Raw genomic sequence first — 13,056 nt, forward strand, 5'->3', positions numbered from 1 at the left:
GGGATTCAAAGTATTGAAAAATCATATGAACAAAAAAGTGTAATCCTTGTTGACAAGGCATTGAAATATTTAACATGATTAGTTGACTTCTTCAATCACTAGTAAATGTTCACACCACATTTTAACTTCACTCAAAATTTTAGTATCTAGATAATCCCTTACTCGTGAATTGTCAGTGTCTAGATAAATCCAAAGTTAATAGAATGTGGGAAATTAATTTAGTGGACACAATAAGATGCACAGGGAGCCTGATTCAAATGAAATATCAAGTCATGTAATGACATAGAGGGTATTTCATTTTCATACTTGAACCATTCGATCCAACCTTACATAAAACAAAGTATATTTTGAACGTAAAAAGAAGAAGAGAGAACTCACCGACAAATATTATGAGTGACCACTGCAATTCCCTAATCCATGTTTTAGAATATTTCAGTTGCTTCTTCATCCCAGGCGTGAAGGCCAAAAAATCTAAGATGAATTAAAAAACGTGGCTGGCATGAGGTGAATGAAAATCAATAAGCCTTGTCCTTCTTGGACTTCACCACAACGTCAGGGCACTATACATAATTCTAATGCCTTGTATCAAATAGTTCTACTATCCAAAGAGAATCATCAAATAATTTTACTATCCAAGGAGAATTAATTCCATCGTAGAACAAAGTAGCTATGCCTATATGAATACCGCCAAAATGAATATAACCATATTTATGCATATTCTGCGAACATTTTTAGTCCCTCAATAGTAAAGAGATTCAATGAAATTATGTAAGTACTTGGCCCCAATATTTTAATCCAACTTTTGTTTCTTTCTGCATAATTTTTTCGCTCAAAACCACACCCATCAATTTATTATATATTTCTTCACTGGCGAGTTTCAGAGGATCTCAAGACACAGGCTTGTTTATTTCTGGTATCTCATATTCAATAAATCTAGTGCTAACTTCGTCAACCCAACATTTATCAACAAGAGATTCAATAAATAGAATGAGAAATTCTTGCAAGTGCCATTGTGACTAAAGTAAGGAACGCTTAACAACTAGAAATGCATTACAGAGCTCTGATGCGACTTATCTGTTTTGTTGTAACTGATAGTGGGCAAAATGAGGTAGAAACGACGTTTGAAGGCATTGATCAGTGAACAATAAGATTTTTGTACTTTCCTCTGTTATTAATTACCAAAAACTAAGTAAAATATTGCAAATTCTCTTATAGACTAATTGACAACGATGAGTAAATTGAAAAGTATTAAAGATGAATTTCCTCTAAAACCATTGGTAGACAAAAATCGGTGCTAGAAGAATTCTACAACATATTTCTAGAAATCATACCCACTTGTAGTCATTGTTTGATCACTTTAATAATTAGATCAGAGAAATGGAAAGAAGATGTTCTTTTATTTGTAAATCTTTTATTAACATCAAGGTCATGTTCTAAAGGTGTATTTGATATTGAATGATTAAGTATATGGTCATAATCTATCGAATGATTTCTACGCCAACTAAATTAGAAATGGCATCACTATAGAAACAAAGTATACTGATTTGAGTGGAGTCAAATGCCAAGTATCACACCCAAAAAGGATTGGGTACTAAGTTGGCCTATAAATCCACTAGCACATCATGGAAAAGTTAAAATGTTAGCAAGTTAGCGAAGTAACCTGGACCACCCAAAATGTATGAAAGAGGAAGCTTACCTATTTGTAAAATCAAGATTTGCAACCTGCCTTGGTGTTTGCACATTCTGCTCAAGATGATTATTTAAATTCTAAACAATTTCTCAAAGACATGGAAGCACATAAAATTGATATGATGGATTTATATTGTGACCGGTTAAAATAGGTTTTATACAAAAATAATTGAGCACACACTATCAGATAGGATTCTCTATAGAACACTCAATTATTTATTTGATTAAATTAGATTTTTATAGACATTGTTGAATTTGGATTTGAAATCCGAGGAAGCTCTTTTAGCTTATATGTAAAAGATCAGTGAGTGTGAGCATAGAGTGCTATTATTTGCGCACTTTAGAGCTCTGCAATTGTCTAGTTTTTCATAATAATGTTTAAGTCTATTAGGCCATTTATGGGTACATATTTCTAGAAATCATACCCACTTGTAGTCATTGTTTGATCACTTTAATAATTAGATCAGAGAAATGGAAAGAAGATGTTCTTTTATTTGTAAATCTTTTATTAACATCAAGGTCATGTTCTAAAGGTGTATTTGATATTGAATGATTAAGTATATGGTCATAATCCATCGAATGATTTCTACACCAACTGAATTAGAAATGGAATCACTATAGAAACAAAGTACACTGATTTGAGTGGAGTCGAATGCCAAGTATCACACCAAATAAGGATTGGATACTAAGTTGGCCTATAAATCCACTAGCACATCATGGAAAAGTTAAAATGTTAGCAAGTTAGCGAAATAACCTGGACCACCCAAAATGTATGAAAGAGGAAGCTTGCCCATTTGTAAAATAAAGATATGCAACCTGCCCCAGTGTTTGCACATTTTTCTCAAGATGATTATTTGAATTCCGAACAATTTCTCAAAGACATGGAAGCACATAAAACTGATATGATGGATTTGTATTGTGACCGGTTAAAATAGGTTTTATACAAAAAAATAATTGAGCACACACTATTAGATAGGATTCTGGATAGAACACTCAATTATTTATTTGATTAAATTAGATTTTTATAAATAGTGTTGAATTTGGGTTTGAAATATGAGGAAGCTCTTTTAGCTTATATGTAAAAGATTTGTAAGTGTGAGCATAGAGTGCTATTATTTGCGGTTTTTAGAGTTGGTTTTTCAAATTAATATTCAAGTCTATTAGACCATCAGTCTAAAGGTTGTTCTTTCAAAAGGCTTTGATCGTGTAAGACCCCTAACGTAAGAATCTTGGGAAGAGACGTTTTGTGGCAGTGATCCGTTAGGAAGGGATATTTTGCAGCAATGATATGCTAGAAAGAAGCTTTCAATTTTTCATTTGTTATCAATTTCTGAAACTGGTAAATCTCTGAAGATTTTTTCATTTATCTAATAAATTGTATATAAGGGTTTAATCCACGAGGTGTAGACCAATTGGTTTTTGTGGGGTTTAGTCCTAACCAGATTATAGGTTCAAATCTTATGGGGCAGGTTTGAGAATGGGAGCCACCTTTGGGAGAATTAAATTATCACAGCTCAAGCAGGCTTTGCATAATCCTGGTGATAGCATTCCATTGGAGGGAAGATCATTTTCCCATCTAACATTGAGATGGACCTTGGGAATGCTACTGCACCTAAATAAATAACAAAAAATAGAACATATTAAATATTAATCACATTTTGATATCCTAAAAAATCACATAGAATATATCCAATGAATAGGCAAATGAAGGCCAAAATATTATTCACCCATTTGGATGATGTCTATGAAGATAAAAGAGAATGGATCAATGAAAGGGTGGGAAGATAAAAGAGAATGGACCAATGAAAGGGTCAATCTACTACTTAAAGTATTATAATATATTTGGTTATCTAAATATTGCTTTGAAAGTTTACACTAATTTTAAGTTTCTTGATTTAGTTGATATTCAGTAAGTACTTTGTTGATTTAGTTGATATTCTAGTAATTCTTTTGGTTGGCCATTTTTAAAAAATAAATTTGATTGAGACTTTGAAAGAAAGATTTGAATTAAAAAATAATTGGAATTTTGAAATAAAGATTTGAATGCGCATATTTTTAGACATTTGCAAAAACATTGATTGAATCACATAATCTCAATGCCCAACATGCTCTTTCCATTTGCAAATTAGAAAATAAAATATGGATTGTGCAAAAAGAAACATATGCAAATTATAGCTCAAACATATATGAAAGCAAATAATATATGAAAAATGCATGTCCTTGTGCTCAAATATATATGGAATCAAATAATATATGAAAAATAAAAGTATGTGGGAAACAATGCTGATTGGAAAAGCATGCGAATTTCCTAATCCATTCAACCAAATGTATCAAAAACATTTAAAACACTAAAGACATAGACATAAACATAAACATCTCAAAAGCTCATCAGTGAAACTATGAATTAATTGGAAATTATAAAGAGAGGGCTAAAAAAATTCTACAAAAATGGGAAACGATGAATTAATTGGAAATTATGAAAAGATGGCTAAAAGAATTTCCTTAGAGAAAAGTACAAGTATGTGGGAAACAATGCTGATTGGAAAAGCATGTGAATTTCCTAATCCATTCAACCAAATGTATGAAAAACATTTAGACACTGAAGACAAAAACATAAACATCTCAAAAGCTCATAAGTTAGTGGGAAATGATGAATTAATTGAAAATTATTAAAAGATGGCTAAAACATCTTCCTTGGAAATGGGAAATGATGAATTAATTGGAAATTATGAAAAGATGTCTAAAGTTTTTTCCTTGGAAATGGGAAACGATGAATTAATTGACAATTATGAAAAGACGGCTAAAAGAATTTGCTCGGAAATTGCAACATGTTCTTAACTATTATTCTCACTTGTCATTTGTTTATTAATCAAGAATCATAGATCACATGTGTTCTTAACTATTATTCTCACTTGTAATTTGTTTATTAATCAAGAATCATAGATCACCTTAGATATCCGATGAAGAAAATGAAATGGAAAAACATAAGATAGATATGATGGATTTTTGTAATGTTTCTAATTGAAGTTAAATTGTACAAATACATAGGGTAGACGCTATAAAACAAGATTTCCAATAAGATTTCTCAATTATCTTTTCATAGAAAGATTATTAAAAATAGTTTACAATCTGAAAACACTTGTAAAGCTTATAAACACTTGCAAATTCTGCTTTGTAATACATTTTTTCTCAAGCGTGGGAATAAAGTGCTATTTGTTTGTGTTTCTTAGAGATCTAAGAAAGTTGATATCGAAACACCCTGTTAAGCTGCCAATCTAGGCATTGTTATTCCAAAAGATTTTAATCATCAAAGGTCAAAAATTGTGAAGCCCTCGGTGAAGAAGAATCGTTGAGCCTTTCGTTCACTAGTATTTATATCTGATCTTTCTCCACACATTCAAGAGTGTTTGACAAAAAGAAGCACAATCAAGAGAGTTGACACATCTAGAAAGATCCAGAGATGAGGCACTCGCATGCTCTGCACCGAGTATTAGAAAAATGTTTATTTCTAAATATAATAAAAATTATATAAATACTTCAAAATGACATAGCTTGTGTTCCACCATCAAGCCCATATCGTTGAATTAGTAAGTTTTTGAATTTTAATATTTATTTATATTTATAATATTTAACAATTCCCTTGAAACCAGATGTAATTGACTACTTAATTATTATTTGTATTTTTACATATTAAAAAGATGTACAATTTCACAAAATTGAATTTAATATTCAAAAACAAAAAACTGTTTCACAAAATCGAATTTAATATTCGATTAAAAAGTATAAAAAATTTGTCCACTCGATGAGATGAAATAATAAAATGAAAAAGTATTAATACCAAAGTCACCAAGTGAAAAGTATTGGTTTGTGCTAGCAGGAAGAACTCAAAACAGGTGTTAAGTTTTCTGACCATCCCAAAGATTCGAACTGCTGACTTTGACCACTCAGTACACTCTAAAAAAGTAGTCTCCCAGACTCGCAAGTTCTTCTAATCACATCTACGCTTGCAAATTGTACTCAGCCTATCAAGTGGTCTCCCAGACTCGCAAGTTCTTCTAAGCACATATAAGCTTGCAAATTGTACTCTGAGCATATCAATGATTTAAAAATCTTTTCTATATTTCCTCAAACATAAAGAATATTCTGTTTTTAAAATTCTTATTTCTTAAATATCAAAACTTTGAAATTGATCAAAAGATTTCTTTTACAGATTCACAAGATGGGAGACAAGGAAGACATGGAATATGGAAAAGTTAGAAGGCATAGAAAAGTAAGTTTCTATCCAATTCGTAGACACTGGAATGCAACTCTACATCAAATTCTATGGGTGTTAGATTAATGATAATATACACATCAATATATAAACACTTGAAACAAGCATTAAAACTAGCGATTTTAATAATTTCTCCTTACAGATTCTAATCATCAAGAAAAACCATACATTTTCGACAACTTTCTTCCCTTTCAAACCACCAAATTGCTTGGATCCCCTGATGTCTTCGACCACCCAATGCCTTTCATCCCTTGAAGCCTTCATGCTATTAATAGATCATATGACACAAGATGATATATTGTTCTTTTGAATTGAAGATATTAGAAACCACGACTGTAATAACCCATGATAGATAGTCCAACGATATCTGCAAAGTCTCCCAGCCTTCACTTGGAAAAAACAGGAAAAAAAACATATATCAAGAAATAGATGTATAGTATTTGAGAAAGATGATTGTCTTTTCTCTTACATCGCCTTAAAATAAGCTTTTTTGTCCTCTTAACAGGTTATGATTCTTGCAATTCGAGTTATTACACTATTAACACCAGTTTTGGAGCTTCACCGCATATCTAGTAGATCAGTTTTGAACTCCTGGCACATCGTTTTTGAATTCCCCCACATATCCATGGTAGCTCTTGCTGTTTGTTGGAATTCATTTGGATCCCTTTGTCCTATGTCCCATCATATATTTATTTCTTTTGAAGAAGCAAGACTTCTTTATATGAGAAGCAGTTTATTTCATATACATTTGTTTTCATTCTGCACGGTGCCTAGGCACATTTATGTCACCAGTACTAAGAAGCAACTCCGCTTTCTTTTGTATTTTTATATCTTTTGGCAAGATGTTAGAATCATCTTGGCACAAAACATTATCAATGCAAATATATGTAGGCATCTTTTCCAACTTTCTTATATCGAAGTACAATCAATATTCTCCAAAACTTCAATCATAAAATATTTATATCCTTGGATGTTAATTTATGAAAAGACAACATCTGCTATAATAGTTTTACCCATTGCTCCAAGAGTGTATAAGATCACTGCCACAGTATTATTTTCACTTTCCCATTCCAAAAGATGAATACCTTCTTTCACGGACTCTTCAGTTCCAATTGTTTCAAGTTTCACCAATATTAAAAACCAAATTTATTAGTGATTTTATTTATAAAAATAATTTATATTAAATAAAATTAAAAATAATTAATTTCACAATATATGATAATATATTTACCTGCATGTTCAGGATATGCTCTGAAAATCGGTAGTAATTTGTTTGTACAAATAGCCTTGTCCAACTTTACCCAAATTGTGCTTGCTTATTGCAATTGATAAAAACCTAAAATAATTAATGAAATTTCATTAGAACGTTCATCTTTACATGTTAGACATTCCATAACCAAGAACTTTCAAATACAGGACAGAACTGTCATTATGATTTGTGGATTAACCAAGTCATGAGAGGAAAGGATGAAACATAAACTTTTATGATCTTATTTTTATTATAATTAACCTTAAAACATGATTAAAAAACAAAAGCAGATTATAAATTATGAACATGTTAGACATTCCATAACGAAGAACCTTCGAACACAGGACACAACTGTCATTATGAGTTTGTGGATTAACCAAGTCATGAGAGGAAAGGATGAAACATAAACTTTTATGATCTTATTTTTATTATAATTAACCTTAAAACATGATTAAAAAACAAAAGCAGATTATAAATTTGTAATTGTCTAGAATTATAACGAACAGTCATAAAACCAAAATTTCACTGTTTTACCTTATAATCACAAGTCTCAGCAACGTTTATAATTCTACCACTTCTTCTTATTATTTTAAACAATTCATACAAGCGGCTGCCATCTGGTATTTGGGTGCACCTCTATGTCATACATATCATTAAAGTACACTTTTCTTTGCAAATAAGAATAAAAATAGTGTTCTGTACTCCCACTTGAAAAATTTGGAAGAGTCAATTTGAGTGGAACACATTATAGAAGCTTCCAATGTCAACCGCGTGGCTTCTTTAAGTTGCTGGAGAAGATATTCTGCTAAACCATTCACTTCCTCCAAGAGAAAATACAACCACTCATTTCCATTCACTGAAACAGCTTCGAATCTTTCGAAAATGTCTGGAATCACAAGAAGCCCTGCAGATCATATTGACAAATTCACAACGCTATCAGAAGAAAGTGAAATGTAACACGTTTAATTGATTAAGAAATTAAGACTTGACCGACTTTTTAATATGAGGAATTTTTCTAAGAAAAGAGGGAATATATCCTATTTCGCCTGGTCAAACAAATTAACAATATATCAATGCTTTTTCACATGATAGAATTTTGATCTACAGTTTTCTCCACGGTGGATTGAAGTTGAAAAAAAAAAAAAAAGCATCAGTACAGTATGTTTGTACGAAAACTACACCCAGGAGTGAGGGGCATATTATATGGGTAACTAAGACAAATGGGGTGGAGGGCATATTATATTATTTGGGAAAAATCATTGTCATTGGAATCAGAGGAAGGAAAAAATATAGAGAAGGCATAGATTCGTAGATCCAAACAATTTTTTAAAGTTTTTTTTGTCACTTCAAAGGCCCTGAAAATACCTAGAGCCTGTCCCCAGAAAAGCTCATTGTCCCCACAATCCAATTAAGTAAAGATAATTCACGGATGGCGTAGATTCAAGCCGTTTCAGGAAATTGTAAGGTTCTGAATCATTTCAAAAGCCTCGGAAACCAGTAGAGCATGGAGAAACTATGCCGTAGGAACTTTGACAGGTGAACCCATACCAGGCATCTCAAATTTCTATCCCATGTTTTGCCTTGAGCTTGACGACAAAATAGGTGTTTGTTAATCATTTTTATCATACACAGAACTAGCATATATATTCAAAACAACCTAGAAAATTTTATTGTGGCCGGAACCTGGATAAGCCATTCGAACATTTTTCAAGATACTAGGTCGTTTCAGAAACCAAAAACCCTGGAAAACTCTGGCACTTCGAAAATTAAACCCTTCGAACTCTGCAATGTAGATTTATACAGTTATTACTAAAATATTGGAAATTTTCATTGTGACCATAACCTGGTAAAGTAAAAAAATTCACAGAAGCCATTCGGGAGTCCGATATCATACACCACGTCGGAAGTATATGAATCGTCATCTTTTACCAAATTAGAACCCGCAAGCGAATTTATTTGGCGCCTTGTAGAGAAATCAGTTGATTTCTGAGTATCATTATTATTTCTCGCTCTTCTTGTGAAATCAGTTGATTTCTGAGTATCATTACTATTTCTCGCTCTTCTTGTCACTTTGGAGTATTTGTCTGATTGCTGTTGATTAGAGGATGAAGAACTATACCTTTGCCTGGCCGGAGTCGATCCACTGACCTGCTGTGAGCGGGACGACCTCGCATCATCGGCATCGATGTTGTTAACCCTACTGTACGGCGTCGCGCTCCGAACGGAGAGCTTCCCATCGAAAGCGAGGCTTTCCGGTCCATCTTTCTCGGTCCAGAGATCGATTCCCCTGAGCTTCTGAAACCTGTCGGCCAAGGCTTGGAGCTGCTTGTCAGCCGTAACGGCGAACAAAGTAGGGGCTTTGGCGGACTTTTCCCAGGGCTTTTCAAGATTGGCCGTGGCTGCTCTGAGCTCTGCTCGCTTCCGCATTTCGTAAAGCTGGCGTTCTCTCAGGAGGCGGGCTTTGAGGAGCTGCTTGGATTTCTGCTCTTGCATTCTCTTCCACTGCCATTTGGTCACTCCGCCAGGAAACGTGCGAGGACCGCCTCCCATCATTCTGACTTGTCTCCATGCCGATGGAAGGCTATGGTTTGGAAGTTGGGGTTTTAGGAACATTGGGGTAAGCAGCTGACCCTTCCAGGAATCCAACGGTGAAACGACCAGGCCTGCCATTACAGAGAGAGCAGCAATATGCAAAATTCCGACCCTAGTTGCAACAGCTAGAAAACCATCCAAACCAGATAATGAACGGCGTGCCAAATCAATGAATAATCTTACATGGGCAGCCCACCTAGCCTTGGCCACTTGGAACTTAAGAGTGGTGTGGAACCAAAGATAGCGTAGCCGCTCTGGTCTGAAATTTTGTGTGGGCAGGTGCTGTGCGGAACCAAAGATATTTGTAGCGTGGTCTAGGTACTTTTCTGTGAGTTATCAATCACATAACATTTTAGTCTTTAATCAACCAAAGTTTTTCTACCAAACAAAATCTTTTAAAACTTTGTTATTGGAATTATTAAAATAATATTTTACATTATAATATTTCCAAGATGTGATTAGTACGGATAGATATCTCAACAATCATAATTATGGATTATAGAAGTTTAAATTCAGAAATAATTTTCTTTTATATAAATATAAATAAAGTAATTTAATATTTTTTCCAATCAACATTTTAACAAATAATAGGTGAGGATTTAATCTTATAATGAAACTAATACTTGTTGATTAAGAATCATAAATGACAATGCTTTAGTATGTAAGAAGGTGATGATGAAGGTGAATGGGAAGGTTGGTTTTATTTGGGATTACTCAAGCCAATTGTAGTCATAAAGCATTTTTTCGCTATTATTTTTTGTCTTTTGGACATTTTGGCTCTTCTCCTTATTGGTTGGTTGGTGGCCAAAGTTTGTTGTTCTCTATCTTTATTAAGGTTTTGTGGATCTAGACTTTGTTGGCTCTGTTACCGACCATTTTGTGGGGAATATCCCTAAGAGAAAAAAATTCACCAAGATGGTCCTTTGCCCGAGTAGCTCCTTGTAGCCACCAGCTAGCTCATTGTGTCTTTTCTCCACCACCTGAGCCAACAATGTTGTCCCTCGCTCATCTTCCATGATCGTATGTTTGAAGGTGGGCCTCCCGAACCTAAAGGTATGCCTTATCATTTGGTAATTGAGTATTGTAGTTTGCTTATTATGGACACTTCTGGGCATGGGTTAATGGGAGGATTCAGTGGAAAGAATGGGCTAGGTCTGTGTTTTTGTCCCCTAGACCCCTTTTAGGAATTAACCTTGGATTCAAGTCATGTGGGATCTCGTTTATTGACCATTTGGCTTTAGGGATGGTATTTCATCGGAAATCTCGATTTTGGATGTGTGGTCTCACTCCCTTATCCGCTTATATTACCCTCTTTTCACCCATTATTACCTCATTCATTATTTCTTCCACCTGGGTCCACATTCCTCCAATGGGTCCACATAGGGTTAGCTTGCCCCTTACCCTTGCCCACACCATGGGTCTTGCCCTGGAATAAAGCTTGGAGGTTGATGCAGCTATAAAGAAAGATAAAAGCATATTTGGCCACATTCAACAGGAAAATGTACCACAAAATGCAAAAGATGGTCGAGACAGACACATTTACAAGCCACTACACTTCATTACAATATCAATTCTTCTCCAAATCATAAGTAATAGTGGAACAACTATATCATATCACTATATTGATGGTGTAAATTGGTACAATAAAATGAACTAAACTATAATTAACACATGAACAAATTTTGTTCTTTCAAATTTTTTATTGTAGTACTTGATGAAGAGGTTAGTTTATTAATCATTCGTAGAATAAGATCATTAAATGTGTAAGATTAATGAATAGTTAATCTTTATATTTTTTTAATGAAAAAAATGGTAAAAAAATAATAAAAAATAAAATATTGTTTTTTAATGGATAATTTGAATGAAAAAATAAAAAATTAAACCAAAAATAAAAATTGTTATTATATGAGGATAGGTTGAATAGATTTGATTGATAAAGTGAATTTGATAGTCATGGAATTAGTTTGAAGGATTCCCTTGTAGGATTGAATGAAGTTTAGAGCATTCAAGTTTCAGGGCATGACCCCAATGAGTCTAAATAATTTCTTACACTTACATCTGTCTTGAATCAACTAACTGCATCATTGTTTACATCACCTAGGTTTCTACTTTTAATTGAATTCCATATCATATAGCCTATAATCTATAGTCTATTAAGTAAAAAAAGAAAAAAAATCCCATAAAAATCCATGTCCCATTTCATAAATTACAATTTATGGCAAATTAGAGAAACAAAGATAATCCATGTCTCACTTTAAAATACAACCTACATCATTTGAGAAGAGGAAGAAAACATTGAAAAAATCATTAAGGCCAAGTATTGAATTCTAAATATTTAGGGATTCAAAGCAAGTACTGAAAAAAATAAAAAAATAAACAAATGAAAAGAAATTTGTAATCCAAATTGATGGGGCATTAAATTTTCACAGGGTTAGTTGAACTCATGCTTCCTGACAACAACTGGACAACCTCCAAACTCCCCATTATAAGCTCAAGCCAAGATAAATAATAATAATAAAATAAAAATGAAAAAATGAAAAAAAAATGTTTTATCCACCATTTTAGAAGCCTTGACAAGGTCCATTATAAAGTTTAGCTACCTTTAGCTTGACCTCAATATAAGTAGGAGATTTTCGCAAATGCACCTACACACAATTAAAGGATCCTAAGTTGTTTAAAAAATTTAGTAACATTTTATTGTGAGGATGGGTGCCTGCAATCCAAAATCTTATCGTGAGGACGGGTGCCTGCAATCCAAAATCTTGTAGGATGTGTCCAGCTTTCAAACCCTGAAGGATTCTCAGATTCCGTTTCATGATATTTTGCTTATTAAGATTGAAAAATCTTATCGTGAGGACGGGTGCCTGCAATCCAAAATCTTGTAGGATGTGTCCAACTTTCAAACCCTGAAGGATTCTCAGATTCTGTTTCATGATATTTCGCTTATTAAATTACTATAAATTATTCACACCAAATTTCAGCTTCTCTTACCAAGACTAGAGACGTGTCATTCAAAAATTCAATACATACGAATACTTCCTAAACGCCTACGTGTGAATTGTTGATATAAAGATAATCCAAGTTAATAGAAAGTGAAAAATTAATCAGACACAATAAGTTGGAGAGAGAGCATGATTCAAATGAAATATCACATCATGCAATGACGAATGACGATATGTATTATATAAAGGGTATTTGTTTTTCATACTTGAATCCTTTGATACAACCATGCATAAAACATAGTATATTTTGA

At 33.1% G+C, this 13,056-nt stretch overlaps 2 protein-coding genes across 5 annotated transcripts in view; both read right to left on the bottom strand.

Annotated features, from left to right (window-relative positions):
* LOC149216751 (uncharacterized) overlaps positions 1–13,056 on the bottom strand; it is a 261,615-nt gene that overhangs the window by 176,864 nt on the left and 71,695 nt on the right. The gene's annotated exons all lie outside the window — the stretch shown is intronic.
* On the bottom strand, positions 7,938–10,141 carry LOC149216753 (putative DEAD-box ATP-dependent RNA helicase 48). 2 transcript variants are annotated; one of them, XM_089392835.1, is made up of 2 exons: positions 9,331–10,141; positions 7,938–8,115 (listed from the first exon to the last, which is right to left on the bottom strand). In XM_089392835.1, exons 1-2 carry the CDS (start codon positions 9,879–9,881, stop codon positions 8,055–8,057), a joined length of 612 nt encoding a protein of 203 aa, XP_089248961.1. In that variant the 5' UTR covers positions 9,882–10,141; the 3' UTR covers positions 7,938–8,054. The 2 variants fall into 2 exon arrangements, with proteins under 2 accessions (XP_089248961.1, XP_089248962.1); XM_089392836.1 differs by having other exon boundaries at positions 9,360–10,139.

This window comes from Pinus tabuliformis, chromosome 1_1, assembly GCF_031772625.1.
Source record: "Pinus tabuliformis cultivar Carrire ecotype Pingquan chromosome 1_1, CPIR1, whole genome shotgun sequence".
Classification (NCBI taxonomy): domain Eukaryota; kingdom Viridiplantae; phylum Streptophyta; class Pinopsida; order Pinales; family Pinaceae; genus Pinus; species Pinus tabuliformis.

What these genes read in the sequence shown, in the direction of transcription:
- LOC149216753 (XM_089392835.1), bottom strand. Translation starts at nt 9,881, where the DNA reads ATGGCAGGCCTGGTCGTTTCACCGTTGGATTCCTGGAAGGGTCAGCTG. An exon ending in TCGACTCCGGCCAGGCAAAG is followed by an intron (nt 8,116 to 9,330) that starts GTATAGTTCTTC and finishes TATGATCTGCAG; the next exon opens with GGCTTCTTGTGATTCCAGAC.